The sequence below is a fragment of the Natrix helvetica genome, assembly GCF_964273705.1.
Source record: "Natrix helvetica genome assembly, chromosome: 6".
NCBI lineage: Eukaryota > Metazoa > Chordata > Lepidosauria > Squamata > Natricidae > Natrix > Natrix helvetica.
The window spans coordinates 81125496-81143450 of record NC_138553.1 but is presented as its reverse complement, the minus strand read 5'-3'; the positions used below and the strand labels follow the sequence as shown (position 1 = coordinate 81143450).

General features: G+C 46.2%; 1 protein-coding gene across 1 annotated transcript in view; it reads right to left on the bottom strand.

Moving 5' to 3' along the window:
• The window catches only part of ABCD2 (ATP binding cassette subfamily D member 2), a 29923-nt gene extending 12565 nt beyond the window's left edge, over positions 1-17358 (bottom strand). Inside the window, exons 1-5 of the mRNA XM_081957542.1 lie at positions 16368-17358; positions 10736-10916; positions 9258-9379; positions 5497-5665; positions 2581-2675 (exon numbers count right to left, since the gene is read on the bottom strand). Of these exons, the coding sequence (XP_081813668.1) occupies positions 2581-2675; positions 5497-5665; positions 9258-9379; positions 10736-10916; positions 16368-17306 (1506 nt within the window). The 5' untranslated portion in view covers positions 17307-17358. The remainder of the gene's footprint in view (positions 1-2580; positions 2676-5496; positions 5666-9257; positions 9380-10735; positions 10917-16367) is intronic.
• Positions 17359-17955: the final 597 nt, after the last annotated feature.

The following is a 17955-nucleotide window of genomic DNA, read 5'->3' as shown; positions in this document are numbered from 1 at the left end:
TACAGAGTCAGCCTCTTGCCCCCAACAATCTGGGTCCCCGTTTTACCAACCTTGGAAGGATGGAAGGCTGAGTCAACTTTGAACTGGTCAGGATCGAACTCCTGGCTGTGGGCAGAATTAGCCTGCAATACTGCATTCTAACCACTCTGTCACCAGCAAGGAGAATGGGAAAGGGAATAAGAGCAAGGAAGGAAGAAAAGGAGGGAGGGAGGAAAGGAGGTTAGGAAGGAAGGAAGGCTGAGTCAACATTCAGCCAGTCAGTATCAAACTCCAGACTATGGGCAGAGTTAGGCTGCAATACTGCATTCTCACCACTGTGCCACCAGGAAGGAGAATGAGAAAGGAATAAGAGTGGGAGGGAAGGGAGGGAGGGAGGAAGGAAGGAGCTCTAACCACTGTGCCAGCAGGAAGGAGAATGAGAAAGGGAATAAGGGAGGAAGGGAGGGAAGGAGCGAGGAAGGAAAAAGGAAGGAAGGAATAGCAATAGCACTTAAGACTTATATACCACTTTACAGTGCTTCACAGCCCCCTCTAAGCAATTTGCAGAGTCAGCATATTGCCCCCAACAATCTGGGTCCTCATTTTACCCACCTCGGAAGGACGGAAGGCTGAGTCAACCTTGAGCCCGTTTGGATCGAACTCCTGGCTGTGGGCAGTGAAGTAGCCTGCAATACTGCATTCTAGCCACTGCGCCACCTGGGCTCCTTTTTATCGCGATGATTGTTGACCCTATCCATACGTTTCCCCCACATCCCCAAACATGCTGATTCAGTGGCCAAGATTCACCCTAAGATTCGGTTAGTTTTGTGTCCCTGTTCCCAGTCTGGATCTTGTGTAAGAAATTCAAGAACAACTGGAATGCACAATAGAAGCAACGAATTTATTTCCAAAGATAGCTTTCACAAAACACATCAATAGTTAATCGTCTGTGTTACCCAATTCTACTTGGACATCAGTTATGGACATCAACGTATACATAAATATCGACCTCCGAGCTATTCTTGCCGGTTGAAACATAAATTAAGATGCAGCACTCTTGGCATCTTGTTATTGCTTCCTGTTTTACTTACAAATAAATCCATTTATTTTATTTTATTTTTTAAAAAATAGGAGCGTGTGTCTCTTTGTTAAAGGCAAGGAAAAATGCATCCCGAAATATTACATTGCTATGATTGGTGACAGTTCTCAATTCTGGATATTTTTAAAGAAGAAGCTACACTTCCTAGCTGAAATGGCACAGATGAAAGCGGGAATTTCAGAATTGTTCTATTCCACAAGGTAGTCCTTGATTTACAACTGCAATGGGGCACAGAATTTTCATCGTAAGTCACGGTAAGTCGGGAAAAAAGTAAGTACAATCTTTATTGTCGTTGTACTTAAATACTACGAAATTGGTTTTAACCCTGTGACCGGACCCGATTTTACAACTAAGCAAACGTGGTTGTTGTTAATCAAATCTATGTATTGGTACAGGCCAGGGGTTGGCAAACTTAAACACTCAAAAGAGCCATTTGGATCCGTTTCCCACAGAAGAGAAAACACCGGGAGTCACAAAGGTCCTAACTGGAAGCTCCCTGTTCAATTCTGCAGCTGACCGGAAGTCCTGTTCTCCCACCATAGAGTCTCCTCCTAGTGCGGCATACTTTTTCCTCTACCTGTCGTAACCGAAAGCCCTATCAATTGGGGAGACAACTGGAAAACACTCCCCTCGCCATAGAGTCTTCTCCTGGCGCACTCTGCTTCTCCCCCCCCCCCCGGGAAGCTCCTCTCAAAATTGTTGCACCGACCGGTGACGAGGGGGCAGGGGGCGGGTGTTCGGGGAGGGCACAACACGCGTCTCCTGCATGTGCCACGCATGCGTAGCAGAGACCCAAAAAGTCAGCTGGCCAGGGGAAGGCGCGCGCGCATGCAGGGTGGAGCTGAGCTGGGATGACGGATCACATCCCCGCGGAGAGGGCTCCATTTGCCACCTGTGGCATGTGTGCCGTAGGTTCACCATCACGGGCCTATTCGGAACGGGGCCACGCGAGAGGTAGGCCAATGCGTGCGCACAGCTTTACCCGCACACGGGGTGCCCCAAGCGCTTCTCCTCTCTGTTGCATGAATGGAGCTACGGGCGCAGGTATGCACGCTGGTCGTGTGATCAAAATTCAGATACTTGGCAACCGACTGGTATTTATGACGGTTGCAGTGTCCTGGGGGTCACGTGATCCCCCATTGTGGCTTTCTGACAAGCAAAATCAAGGGGGAACTCGGATTCGCTTAACAACCATGTTACTGATTTAACAAAGGCAGCGATTCACTGAACAACCGTGGCGAGGAAAGCCGCAAAACAGGGCAAAACTCACTTAAGACATGTTTCATTTAGGCCCCTGAATTTTGGGGGGAGGGTGGGTCGTAACTCGAGGACTACCTGTACCCACTTCTGCCTCTGCCGTCCAGCTGCTATGCCTACCTTGCTCGATTCTCCCCAATTTCCATATGCTTGTCCAAGCATTTAAAATATGGGACATGAACTCTGCACTCGTTTTGTGCTAACTGTGACGACAACAATCAGAAGATTCCTGCATAGCATCTTACTTTGAAGTTTAGCTTGGAAACCACCACATCTCCATTGGGGGTAATTATAGGGACATTTTCACAGATAATCCCATGATCAATATCTATTACTTTTCCTATAGGTTAAAAAGAAGAAAAAGAAGAGAAAGAAAGACAAAAATGTTAGTAGAGCAAACAGACACACAAGCAAAGACAGAAAGTTGTTGGTTTGTGAAAGGCTGTTTGGCAGATAGACTTTCGTTACCGGGTGAGTTTCACCCGAAAATGTTTTCCTAGATTCCAGATGGGATTAGGGAAGAGACTGGACTTTGTTTTTTTAGTCTTCCGTTACGTTAAGAACCAGCACCAATCACAGACTGAGCGTTTTTATTTTCTTTTAATGAAGGTGGAGTTGGGGTGACTAAATGGAACTGGGCGTTTGCTGGCCGGATGCCCTTCTTGACTCCTATGCCGAGTTCACAGCAAAGAATATAGCGTATTTTTCAGAGTATAAGACACACCTAGATTTTGAAGAGGCAAATTTAAAAAAAAAAAGTTTTTCCACTCTTCAGACCTCCCCAAAATGGCCCGTTTTTCGTGAACAACAGCCTGGCTTAAGAACAGAAGTGTTGAGTTGTTCATATGAAGGGGGCTAAATTTGCATCACAACAGCACAGTGGTTTTTATTTTTTTACTGCTGTCATTTCATTCTTCCTCCTCTTCTCTCTTCCTGCCCTGAGAATACCTCAGCACGAAGCATATTGATGATAGCGCAAATTGCTATTTGACATCGATCGTTATGCTTTTAAGTGGTCATCGTGCATTCAATAGTAGCCGCAGCTCAACATATCCACTACGTAAGGGAAAATCTGCATTTGAATCATCCAAACTGTCTCTTCCTTTTGACTTTTCATTTTAAAAGAGTTTCTTGACTTCATCTGCACAACCTCAAAGCCCAGGGATGGGTTATTAGAGGCAGATAGCTAGCCCTCAAGCACAGTGGGGCTATTTTTAAAATGTTGACAGATGTAGCTTAGCTGAAATAGAACGTTATGCCAATCGAGTAGTATGCTTTGTTAAGTATTAACAGAATAACAGAGCTGGAAGGGACCTTGGAGGTCTTCTAGTCCAACCCCTTGCACAAGCAGGACATGATACAGTTTCAGACAAATGGCTGTCCGTTCTCTTCTTAAAAACCTCCAGTGTTCGACCCCCACAATATCTCTAGGGAAGCCATTCCACTGGTTAATTGTCCTCCCCGCCAGGAAATTTCTCTTTAGTTCTAAGTTGCTTCTCTCCTTGATTAGTTTCCATCCATGGCTTCTTGTCCTGCCTTCAGATGCTTTGGAGAATAGGTTGACCTCCACTTCTTTGTGGTAACCCCTCAAATATTGGAAGAGTATGACCACGTCTCCCCTCATCCTTCTTTTCCTTAAACTAGACATACCCTAATTCCTGCAATTGTTCTTGATCTGTTTTAGCCTTCCATTTATTCATTCATTTATTCCAATGGTATTGGATAAGAAGAGCTTTACCCTACCTTGTTCAATGTTTCACAAAATTAGTCTGGCAGCTGCTTTCTCTCACATACTGAATCAGCCCTGTGTTCAAAGCTTCAATGATGCTATTTATTCATTATGCCTCATTATAATGCGAAAACCACGCCCACGGAATATGCAATTAGGCATTAACAAGACCATGCTAAGAATATTACCTTTCATGTAATATTCATGAATCATCATCATCATCTTCTTCTTTTAATTAGCCCATAATCCCTTGCGGGGTGGAGTCTGGGCAACTGAATGGAGCTGAATATTTACTGACCGGATGCCCTTCCTGTCGCCAATGCGGAGTTTTATTCAGCAGATATATACTCATTGTGCCCAGAGAGAGAAATATCTGCCTCTACCTAGGGTTGAACTCACAGCCTCCTGATTGCAAGGCGAGAGTTCCACCTCTAGGCCACTGCACCACTCATGCAATATTCATGAATATTCCTGCAATATCCACCAGCAATGAGTCAAACAATGCTGACCAATGAAAGAACACATTCCAACGCATACAGTATGTTTGAACTGTATATCATTGTAAATTCTTTACCCTTTTAAAGGGCTCCTCACCTGTATTTGTGAGGGCCTCTCTTGTTAATGCATAAGTAAAGAAATACTAACCTACCTTTCTGGCTCAGATCCTATTGTGGGCAAAGGCACACCGGGTTAAAGAACTTTGCTTGTTAAGTTTGCCAATTTGACTGGCTAGAAATGGTGGCATTAATTAATCCTTTCCCATTGGATCCACTGCCAGTTTATAGAAAAGTTATAGATTATCCCTTAAACAATCTATCTATCTATCTATCTATCTATCTATCTATCTATCTATCTATCTATCTATCTATCTATCTATCTATCATTTATCTATCCCTCCATCCCTCCATCCCTCCATCCCTCCATACATACATACATGCCTGTTCGTGTGTGTATTCCAGCATAACTTCTGGAACGTCTCAAGCAATTTCAACCAAACTTGGTACACAGATGACCTATTCTCTGGACACAAATACTATGGGGGTAAAAGATCCCTAAAACCCCTTGGAGTGTGTGTTCTGTTAAGATACAGCCTGTTGTGCCTTAAAATGGCTTCTACTGTACTGCCTTTATGAATTCTACTGTACAGCGCAGTGGAGTTCCCATGGTAACAGTTTCACAGTACTGGATCCCTCTGGTAAGGGGGAAAATCCCACATTAGAAATTACTTTTGGTTCAGACATTTTCCCCCTGTAAATAAATACCCGGGCAACGCCAAGTTATCGGCTAGTAAATTATAAAAGCAGGACAAATCTAGTAAAAAAACATATATACTTAAGACGAGATGATATAAAGCTGTCCCATCATTTCAGGGTTAAATTGTACCCAGATGTCAACTATTAAAAAGAAATCAAGGAGCAAATGTATTGATTACCTTTTATTTCTAAGGGACCATTAATGCATTGTTTGGCTTTACTCCTTTTCTTGTTGCTGCTTTCCCGTTCCGGAGTAAGATCTGACATTTTGTAAATGCCTCTCTTTACTTCATCAAAGACTGAAAACATGTTGTAAACACGAGCTGTGTAGCCGGCTAATTCTGCCACCTGCAAAACAACAAACGATCACAATTCAAGCAGAGGTGTTATTCTACCGGTTCTGACTGGTTCGCCCAAACTGGTGGCGGAAATCGCAGGTGGCCTTGCCCACCTGCCCCGGCTCTATGGCATCCCATTTTGGCCCTTTTTCCATCAAAAGCACATGCGCGGATGACTGAGCGTATGTGCAGAGGGAAGGTAAGCAAATCCCACCCCTGAATTCAAAGCCATAATGATAAGTGGCATGGATTGAGCACTGAAAGAAATGCTTTTTTCATTATTGCAAAGGCCTCTATTGAATTTGCATTTTGTAATCTTGACAAAGAACGAATTCTCTGAATCCCGTCTTGGTACAACATCAGTAGATACTACACTTGATCTTAGCCGAAAGGCTGAGAAGTGTTGCTGCAATGTCCACAAGAAATATAATTGGTTACAGAATTATAGCTGTCAACTTGTACCAATTTTGGGGAGATATCTCTAACAATTTTTGGAACGCTATATTTACTCACATACTTATCGGCTTTTCACCCACGTAAACTAGGGAATGACCCTAACAGTTTGAGAACATGTATTTTCTTAACAGGGACGTTATTATCCACTATTCATGTCGGTACTATTTTTTTAATATATTGTAAAAAGTGATGTCTATTGCTGGTCTGTGACCGTAATAAAGTTATACATTCTGATACATCATCAGATATATTTTTTTCTGTTCATGAGAGAAGATCACAAAATCCAAGTTTCAAACTAAAGTGAACTACGGTACAATATTTCCATTAGTGCAAGGGTGAAATCTTCCAGGTTCAGCCAAACCAGTAGGGACGATTGACCCTGGTTCTGCGAACCTGTAATTTAAAAAAAGCTTCTGAGAATGGCGCAGCTCAGCTCTGAGCCGTGCAATCATCAGAAGCTTCCCCTCTCCTCACTCTGCTTTTTAAAGCATTTTTTTTGCCGTGCCTGTTATTATTTTGCAAAGACTGCACAAAATGCACCCAGAAAATAGCAGAGGTTTGCCACCTGAACAATTGGACTGGCTTGTCTCCACTTAATCCCGATTCCGTGGCACCCCGCTTCAATTGAATTAAGAGCACCATAAGCGATTAGTGAACCTTGTTATCTAGCTTAAGTGCACAGGCCTGGGCTTCTGCAGAAAACAGCACAATTTCCGAGGAAGGGACCAGGCACCCATAGATCATCTCAAATGAAGAATAAGCATTCTCACTTTGGCAAACCGACCTTAGAAAGAGGAAGCGAGGTCAGCCAGTATCTGGCGATCAGCCTAAAAATGTTTAAGGAGCCTTTTTAAAAAAAAAATTCTTTTTCAATTCTTCTTACAATGTACAACTTTTTTCTGCAGACTTTCAAATCCTTTGAAATCCAGGCAGTCAGGGGTGAGATTCAGCTGGTTCGGACCAGTTCAGGTGAACCGGTAGCTCCGACGATCAGATGAGAACGAACCGGTAGCTCCTATGATCAGCGATTCTCTCCGACAATCAGCTGAGAGTGAACTGGTAGCTCTGATGATCTGAGAGCGAACTGGTAGCTCCTATGATCAACTGAGAGCGAACTGGTAGCTCCTATGATCAGCTGAGAGCAAACTGGTAGCTCCGACAATCAGCTGAGAGCGAACCGGTAGCTCCTATGATCATCTGAGAGCAAACTGGTAGCTCCTATGATCATCTGAGAGCGAACTGGTAGCTCCTATGATCATCTGAGAGCAAACCGGTAGCTCCTATGATCATCTGAGAGCAAACCGGTAGCTCCTATGATCATCTGAGAGCAAACCGGTAGCTCCTATGATCATCTGAGAGCAAACTGGTAGCTCCTATGATCAACTGAGAGCAAACTGGTAGCTCCTATGATCAACTGAGAGCAAACTGGTAGCTCCTATGATCATCTGAGAGCAAACTGGTAGCTCCTATGATCAACTGAGAGCAAACTGGTAGCTCCTATGATCAACTGAGAGCAAACTGGTAGCTCCTATGATCAACTGAGAGCAAACTGGTAGCTCCTATGATCATCTGAGAGCGAACTGGTAGCTCCTATGATCATCTGAGAGCAAACTGGTAGCTCCTATGATCATCTGAGAGCAAACCGGTAGCTCCTATGATCATCTGAGAGCAAACCGGTAGCTCCTATGATCATCTGAGAGCAAACTGGTAGCTCCTATGATCAACTGAGAGCAAACTGGTAGCTCCTATGATCAACTGAGAGCAAACTGGTAGCTCCTATGATCATCTGAGAGCAAACTGGTAGCTCCTATGATCAACTGAGAGCAAACCGGTAGCTCCTATGATCAACTGAGAGCAAACTGGTAGCTCCGACAATCAGCTGAGAGCGAACTGGTAGCTCCTATGATCATCTGAGAGCGAACCGGTTCACTCTGATGATTAGATGGGGCCACCAGCTCGCCCCTGCGCTATACCGACCTATGTTTCCTTTTTTTGAAGCCCAGCTAACAGGGGCGGCAGAGCAGGTTGCTGCGCCTCAGCGGTTTTACTCACTGGGGCTGCAGTAGAAGATACCTTTTTGAGCTGTTTCTAAATGCACTGCGCGCATTTGGCGCACTCAGCGAAACGGTGGTTACACTGGTTGAACCCCACAACTGCAGGCAGCCCTCGACTTGGAACCCCAATGCAGTCCCCGGTTTCCGTTGCTACGGTTGTTAAGTGAACTGCCGCAGCTGTTAAGTTAGTAACACAGTTGGTTAAGTGAGCGCCTAGTGAGTCTAACTCCGTACAATTCCCCCCTCCCATTTTCCCACAATCTAAAAGACACAGTAGAATAATAGAAAGTGTGTCAGGCCAAAGATCCAAAAGGAATACGGCTGCAGGTCTGCCATTGTGGTCATAAGTTGAGGACTGCCTATTCTTGGGACTCCCTGATTTCTGTTAGCTCCACATTATTTATCCTTGCTTTATAGCTGTACAGTATCCAAGCTAGTCAGAACAGAGGACCCTAAAAAGACATAATTTCCCCCATCCACACATTGACAGCATAATTTAGGAATGGTGCAGTGGCCTAGAGGCAGAGCTCTCGACTCACAGTCAGGAGGCTGTCAGTTCGATCCTAGGCAGGGGTGGGTTCTGCCCGGCTTTACTGCTGGTTCACTCACAGTTCAATTACAATTTGCACAAAACTAGAAAATAAGATGGCAGCAGCAACGGCGGCAACTGGGTAACCGGTTTGGGGGCGTGGCAGGCTTGAATCGCGACCAGTTCCAATGACCCAGGTCGCCATACCACTACCAGTTCGGCCGAACCGGTAAGAACCCACCATTGATCCTACGTAAAAGTAGATATTTCTCTCTCTGGGCATAATGAGAATATATCTGCTGGACAAAACTCCACCCTGGTGACAGGAAGGGCATCTGGCCAGTAAACACTCAGCTCCATTCAGTTCCCCAGACTCCACCCCGCAAGAGATTATGGGGTTGTTAAAAGAAGAAGATTGACAGCATAATTTAAATTTTGTCCGGCTTTCATTTTCACGTACACTTTAACACTTCCCCAGGATACAAACTTTATATTTAGGAGTGTCTTATGAGGTTGACAATATATTTCCCTTTCTGTTAACCAAGACTAAGTTAATGGAGTACCTCTTTGTAGGAAGACATAATCCGTTCAATGGCATCTGCTCCAGAAACTAATAAATTTCGTGAGGTAGTGAAGGTTTCCGTTCGTTCGCTAACCATAGCTTGTTTCTGGCCATTGTCCAAATCTATCGAAGAGAGAGAAAGTCAAAGGAAGCAATTGGATCCTGCAACATTATACTGAGTCACATATTTATGCCTTCATCCAGAAGCAATATTTTAATATTTTCGTGGAAATATTCTAATACAACAGAAGAAAAAGCAATGGTTGGGGATAGACTCTGGCTATTCAGAATTTATGTCATAATTATAAGGCATTTCTAGTATTTTGAGGAGAGAAAATATAGATATGAATAAGAAGATGAGCCTAGCATTAAGGTTCAAATTACATTTTACGTGGAGATCTACACCTACAGTTTAACGTTAAGGTGAAGGTAAAAGTTCCCCTTGCACATAGGTGCTAGTTGTTCCCGACTCTAGGGGGCGGTGCTCATCTCCGTTTCAAAGCCGAAGAGCCAGCGCTATCCGAAGACGTCTCCCTGGTCATGACTCAACGCTAAAGGCGCACTTCCCACGTCAGGCTGTGGGAAGAGTTATTATCTATGGTTATCTATGAATTGAATGAACTTCCTGTCTCTTATTTTCACAATGGATTATCCCACCTGTCCAGGTCAGTGAGAAGCGGCTATGCACAATCCGATGCAATTGAATGGACAGACATCCTAATTTTTTAAAAAATAACAAATTTTGGGATTATTATTTTAAAATCAAATATTAGATTTAAAATGGCACAGCACTTGTAATATTTTTATTTCGGTGATTTCTTTTTTGATTTCCTGGTCTTCTTCATATACAACAGGGAAGTTAGGCAAGGGATACGAATTAATTTGACAAATTACAATAAACAATAAAAACCCTTCACTCTTACCAAGATATCAGGTAATAATCCCTGGTTTTAAAACTCAACTCATTTCCACAGTAATAGTATAAAATTTATGGGCATAGTAACTACAGGTAATCCTTGACTTACAACGGGTCATTTAGTTATAAAGGCAGTGAAAAATGTGACTTATCACCACTTTTCGCAGTTATGAAAACTGTACAACACCCCCACGATCACATTCAAATTCAGACGCTCAACAACTGATTTAAACTTATGACCATTGCTGCATCCAAGGGTTCACGTGATCCCCTTTTGCGACCTTCGGACAAGCCAAGTCAATGGGGGAGCCTGCTTCACTTAACGACCGGGTTAACTAACTTAGCAGCTTCAGCGATTCACTTAAGAACCAAGGTAAGGAAGTTTGTAAAGTGGGGCGAAACTCACTTAACATGTGTCTCGCCAAACAGCGGAAATTTTGGGCTCAATCGTGGTCGTAAAGTCGAGGACTACCTGTTATCTCGCATAGAAGAGATATGCCTCTTCTATGCCTTTTTCTTCCCAGGCTTCTGTTTCACCCAAATTCAAATTCAAGCGCTTTTACCGCCGTCCGCGAATGCTGTTGCCGTGATGATGGGCACTGCCACCATAATCAACCCACTGCTACTCCAGACGTATTTCATCAGGAACTGCTCGAGCATGATGTACCATAAGCGCTTGGACAATATGACATTCATCTGCTCTTCCAGAGCTTTGTAACTTTTCTGAAGTTGGTTCATTTCCACCTGTAAATTTAAACAAACAAAAAAACCCAAAATGCTTGAAGAATGTGGTGTATAAGAAGGTAAAGAATACTTTTTAACGAGATTTGTTTTACCAATGGTTAGATAAACAAGGTAGAAATCAGAAACTGGAAGAATATCATTATATATAAGTGAAGAATGTTATTACTGTTATTATTATATATTGTTCTCCCCAAGAGCCTGAAGCCAACTCCTGGTCCCGACAAAAAAACCCTTTATTGATTGACTGTGAATTCTGCTCATTCACATCCAGCAAAGTCTTTCCAGGGAGGATTTACAGTCACAGACCTTATCTGGCTTGGAGAGCTGCCAGGCTGATATCTACAAAACTTGGCAAGGAGTCTCGGAAAGTCACGAACCAATGAAACGAACTAATGGTCTCCTGCAAACTCCACTCCCCTTTCGCTCCTCTTTTATTCCCTCGGGGAGGGGCCATTCATCATCCACCTGTGGCCTTACTCTCAAGTCGCCCCCTGTTTTTTAGCTGTTCCCTTCATCTGGCAACTCTGAGCATGCGCACACTGGGAACAGGCTCCAGCTGTTCGTCTGCCTCACTGATGTCCGACTCCGAAGGCAGCTGATAACTAGCATATTGCTCTGTCCCCCCCTCTGCCTCCAACACAGAGCCCTCATCCGAGCCTTCCCCAGACTCCAGGACTGGCCCCGGTTCCTCCCCAACCTCCTCACTGTCCGAATCTGCTGCCAGCTCTGCTGGCCACTGGTGGGCTACAACATATATTTGTAAATTGACTCAGACAATACAATACTTATTAAGCACTTATATACGTATATATATGAAAGAAAAATGTATAAATACAAAACACAAAAAAAGAATGTCATCTATAAGGACATCCCGTAAAAATTGATCAGACACGCCCCTACAGGTAGTCCTCGACTTCCAACAGTTTATTTAGGGACCGCTCAAAGTTACAACGGCACCCCAAAAAAAAAAGTTTTAGCACCGTTTTTCACAGTTATGACCATTGCGCATCTCTGCGATCATGCGATCAGATGCTTGGCAACGGAGTCGTATTTATGACGGCTGCAGGGGTCACGTGATTTTCCCTTTGGCGGCCATCTCCCAAGCAAACTCGATGAAAAAGCCAGATTCACTTAACAACCCATGTGACTAACTTAACAGCAGCAGTGATCCACTTAGCAACCGTGGCAAGGAAGGTCGTAAAATGGAAAAAAAAATTACTTAACAAATGCCTCACTTAGGAGCAGAGATTTTGGGCTGAAATGTGGTTGTGAGCAATGTTCCCTCTAATTTTTTTTCGATGTGAGCAGAAAAGTATAGTGTTTGAGCGGCACATTTTCATGCCTGAGCACCTGAATTTTTTTCACAGATGTCACCTAAAACAACAACGAAATCAGTATTATTTGAAACTCAAAGTTATGTTTCTTCAAGGTACCCGCTTAATTCAAAGTGTTATATAATGTCAGTATCACTTAACAACGCTCCTGCTTAGCAACCAAAATGTTGGCTCAGGAACTCTGGCATTTGAAGCACGCAAGTCTTAAAGCTGTCAAGTTACAAGACCCTTGCACCCCTAACCCTTTAGGGAAAAAAAAACCCAGGGGTCTTCAAACCTGACAGCTTGAAGACTTGTGGACTTCAACTCCCAGAATTCCTCCTCCAGTCATGTTGGCTCAGGAACTCTGGCATTGAAGCGTGCAAGTCTTAAAGCTGTCAAGTTACAAGATCCTTGCACCCCTAATCCTTTAGGGAAAAAAACCCAGGGTCTTCAAATCTGACAGCTTTAAGACTTGTGGACTTCAACTCCCAGAATTCCTCCTCCAGTCCTGTTGGCTCAGGAACTCTGGCATTTGAAGCATGGAAGTCTTAAAGCTGTCAAGTTACAAGACCCTTCCACCCCTAGAAAAAAAATCTGACAGCTTTAAGACTTGTGGACTTCAACTCCCAGAATTCCTCCTCCAGTCATGTTGCAGCGACGTCATCTGCGTGGATCTGCTCCATCTTTGCTTTCTTCATTGTGGGCAGGGCTGCTGCTGAAGTTGCCGACGAGTTGCCACCAGAATAACTGCTGCTACCTCCTCCTCCTCCAACAGCACCACCAGATTTGCTCCTGAGCTCAGCGCTGGGTAACCCGTGCCCACTCCTCCTCCTCTGTGCTTTTGAGAGCCATGAGGCTTTTTCCCCCCCTGCTCCCCCCCCTGCCTTCCTACTGTCTCCCGCAGCCTCATGGCTCTTCAAAAGCACGGCGGAGGAGGAGGAGGGGGCAGGCAGGGGTAACCCAGCGCTGAGCTCAGGTACTCCGAGCAGAGGGGAGGCGCCGCTGCCACGCGCGGAGATGCCGGCTGGAGCTTTGGCGGCTTCATCTCAGCCGCAGCGCCGGGCGGCAAATCCGGCAGTGCTGCCTGTTAGAGGAGGAGGAGGAGGAGGTGGTAGCAGTTCTTCCGGTGGCGGTGGGGGCTTTGGGGCTTCACAACTAGCCTCAGTCGCCCCGTGCTCCTCAAAGCAAGTCTGGGGAAGTCATTTGCGGGCGGCCCGTTCTAGCTGCCTGCAAAGGACTTCCCCAGCTTCTGGAGCCTGTGGCAATAGAAATCATTGCGCGGCAGTTGAAAACTGCTGCGCGGTGTTTTCTTGCCACCTGCGCGGGCGCGCAGCCGCGCACCTTAGAGGGAACTTAGAAATTCAGCAGATTCTGGAGAACCAGTAGCGGAAATTTTGAATAGTTCAGAGAACCGGCAAATACCACCTCAGGCTGGCCCCAGAGTCAGGAGGGAATGGAGATTTTGCAGTATCCTTCCCCTGGAGTGGGGAAGGAATGGAAATTTTACAGTATCCTTCCCCTGGAGTGGGGAGGGAATGGAGATTTTCCAGTATCCTTCCCCTGGAGTGGGGAGGGAATGGGGATTTTGCAGTATCCTTCCCCTGGAGTACGGAGGGAATGGAGATTTTGCAGTATCCTTCCTCTGGAGTGGGGAGGGAATGGAGATTTTACAGTATCCTTCCCCTGGAGTGGGGAAGGAATGGAAATTTTACAGTATCCTTCCCCTGGAGTGTGGAGGGAATAGAGATTTTGCAGTATCCTTCCTCTGGAGTGTGGAGGGAATGGAGATTTTACAGTATCCTTCCCCTGGAGTGTGGAGGGAATGGAGATTTTACAGTATCCTTCCCCTGGAGTGGGGAGGGAATGGAGATTTTACAGTATCCTTCCCCTGGAGTGTGGAGGGAATGGAGATTTTACAGTATCCTTCCCCTGGAGTGTGGAGGGAATGGAGATTTTGCAGTATCCTTCCCCTGGAGTGGGGAGGGAATGGAGATTTTGCAGTATCCTTCCTCTGGAGTGGGGAGGGAATGGGGATTTTGCAATATCCTTCCCCCGGGAGTGGGGAGGGAATGGGGATTTTGCAATATCCTTCCCCTGGAGTTGGGAGGGAATGGAGATTTTGCAGTATCCTTCCCCTGGCACACCTACCAAGCCACGCCCACAGAACCCGTAGTAAAAAAAATTGAATTTCACAACTCAGCGAAATTTCTTCAAAGAAAAACCAGAAAGTCCAGTTGCCTCTTGGGGTGGGGGGGAGCACATTTGGGACAACTTGATATCTGACCCTGACATTTCACCTATTCTAGGTATCAATACATATTATACAATGCTACGGGACTTGAAATCCATCCATCGTAATGAACATTTTATAAGAGCAATAGCAAATAAGCTCATTATTTTTAGGGGTTGGAAGGAATAATTTCAAAGGTATAGGATAAGGCATTTTACTTTTGTTAAATTTGCTTCGTCTACCTTTTATTTCATTAACGTATTATATAAACACACACACACACAAATATATATGCTACAATGGAGATCTTAATACTAAGTATTTAGTTTCAGACTGAAATTATCGTTACATATTCATATCGCTATTTTGATATGCTATGCAGCAGTAATGGTTTCCTCTTATTTTCGCTACCGCTAGTGCATGGCACTTCTGCATATGTTCAGAGCCTTCTGGGCATGCGCAGAGCATCCGTGGTGACATCTGGGCAGGTGGGTGGAGCCTGCTGCCGCCACTACCGGTTCACCCGAACCAGAGTGAACTGGTAGAATACCGCCTCTGCTATGCAGCGGCTTTTTTTAATATTACAATCATTGGATAAGGTTAAATAATGTTATGCTTGCATTAGTGATGTCCATTATGGATTGTTTTTTTACTGTTTTCATCTTATTTTCAATAATTTAAACTTTCTAAAAAAAAATAGAATCTCCCTGTTTAAAATGACGTGATATAAATATTATTGCATTTTTTAAAAAAAAAATCTCGCTGCAGTCCGCTCAGCAAAGCGTTTATCCTGAAATGAAACGATACAGGATTTCCACAGACTTGATTGGTTGGGAGAGTATCTAAAGAGCCTCTGTAATCAACTAAATGTCTACATTAGAAAATTAATGTGCAAAATCACAAGAGATGGGTGGAGGAAGAATAATCAGGAAGGTAACAGATTACAGTACATCCTTCACTCAAAGTCCACACAGCTGCTTTATAGCCACAACTGCTGGCAGAGCAGAAACCCATCCTGCGAGTAAATTTAATTTCTGCAAAGAAAAAAAAAGACATTTTTGGGTGGGAGGTTACCTAACAAATTCTAACCTACGATTGTCTTCTCTTGCCCGCTTCCATTTTGCTAGGATTTTTTTAAAAAAAAACCCCACAATTAATATTGCTAACCAAGCAGAGAGAAAAGAGCCAATTTGGCATCCTCTAGATCAGCGTTTCTCAAAACTTGGCAACTTTTAAGTTATGTGGCCTTCAACACACCGGCTGGAGAATTCTAGGAGTTGGAAGTCCATACGTCTTAAAAGTCCCCAAAGTGCTTTTTCAAGAGGCAACTGGACTTTCTGGTGAATTTTTAAAGAAAAACCAGAATTGTCTTTGAAAATTCACCAGAAAGTCCAGTTGCCTCTTGAAAAAAAAAAGCACCTTTGGGACAACCATGACCTGGATGAATGAGAATCTCCATAGACATACCTCTTGAAAGTTGCCAAGTTTGATAGCATTGCTTTAGATCTTGGATACCCCATTAATTCAGTGGGTTGTTGTTGTTTTTTGCCCTGAGCAGATGTTCCAGATCATCATATCTTTATTTAACAACCCATAATCCCTTGCAGGGTGGTCTCTGGGCAACTGAATGGAGCTAGCAGAGTGTTTACTGGCCAGATGCCCTTCCTGTCCCCGATGCCGGCAGATATGTATCTCATTGTGCCCAGAGAGAGAAATATCTGGCTCTACCTAGGATTGAACTCACAGCCTCCTGATTGCGAGGGGAGAACTCCGCCTCTAGGCCACCGCACCACTCCAGATGTTCCTGGATAAAAACCTACCAAGGACTACAGCAGCAGCAGCAACAAGGAAGCCACCTTAGGCCCCTCTCTTTCCCTCCGTCCATCCCGTCTCCTGTCCTCTTACCTTGTGGCCTCTATAGAAGGCGATCTCTTCCCCGTTGGCAATGATCCGCGAGTGGAGGTAGCGCAGGTAACCCTTCCGGTGGGCCTCCTCGGCCACCAGCTTGCCAAACTTGGGGGAGCAGGCTCTCAGCACTTTGGCCGTGGTGTAGACCACCAGGCCGGCCAGCAGCGTGGGTCCCACGGGGCTGGCCCCCCTGGCTTGGGCCGTCCGGATGAGCGTGTAGGAGGTGAGCCCCACGTCCAAGATGGGCTTGGTCAGGTTGGAGTAGAGGTGAGCCACCGACTGGGAGAACATCATGATGTCCTCGGTCAGCGACTGGTCGGGGTTGGCCAGCCTGCCGTCCATGTTGGTCACCTTGTAGTAGGTCTGGTGGTCGAAGTAGGTCAGGTAGGCGTGATCCACCAGGCGGGTGCGGCAAGCGAGGGCCAGCTTGCACTCCAGGTAGCGGATGGCGCTGTTGACGAAGGTGGCCGGGATGGCCACCAGCAGCCACTTGAGCAACTTGCAGCCGAAGCTCCGCGGACGCTTCTCCACGATGCTCTTGACGATCTGACCGTCCAGCCCGGCCACGTAGATGGAGAGGAAGGTCCGCGACACCAGCGCCACCGAGTGCAGGCAAAGCCAGCCGCTCTCGGGGCTGACCAGCCGCGGGAAGAAGATCTTGCGCAGCGCCAGGAGTTGCCGGAGGAATTCCGCATTGGCGGCCGGAGAGGCTCTGCTGGCAGCCGGCTCGGGCCGGGGCAACGACCCCGTCGCTTCCTCCTCCTCCTCCTCTCGCTTGGCAGCATCTTGGCCGCTCCGCTGCCGCCGCAACCGCTTGCAAAGCAGCGGCCAGAGGATCTTCAGCCCGTAAGCCGCGGCCAGCAAAGCGGCCGCTCTCTTGGCGGCGCTCGTCCGGCTCCAGCGCCCGGCTCGCAGGCTTTGCAACGCCGGGCTCATCCTCCCGTCCGGAGACCCCGCAGAGAGGCAGGGACGCAACGGGATTTCCTCTGCCGCCGTCGCCCGGCCCGGCTGCAAGAAGATCCCGCTCCGGGGCGATCGCCGCCAAGCTCCACCTCCGCCGTTCATTGGCCGCGCCTGCAAGCCGGCAAGGTCGCCAAGTCCCCACCAGGCCTGGCCGCGGGGAGAGCCCAGCCGGGGATGCCGGGCGCAGGTGCGGAGCTGCGGGATGCCTCTTCTTCACCCCCACCACCCCGGGTCCTTTCCAGGCTGGAGGTCCTGCCTGGGAAGCCCCCCCTCCGGGGGTTGGCCAATGCAGAGGGGAGGAGGGGGATGAGGGCGTGGGGATTCTGGGAGTTGGAGTCCATCCATCTGGAAGCATGCTGGCTGGGGAATTCTGGGAATTGAAGTCCATCTGGAAGCATGCTGGCTGGGGAATTCTGGGAGTTGGAGTCCACCTATCTGGAAGCATGGTGGCTGGGGAATTCTGGGAATTGAAGTCCATCCATTTGAAAGTGTGCTGGCTGAGGAATTCTGGGAGTTGAGTCCAGACAACTTAAATTACACTGGGAGTTGAAATCCTACCATCTGAAAGTGTGCTTGTTGGGGAATTCTGGGAGTTGAAGGCCACCCAAATTGCCAAGGTTGA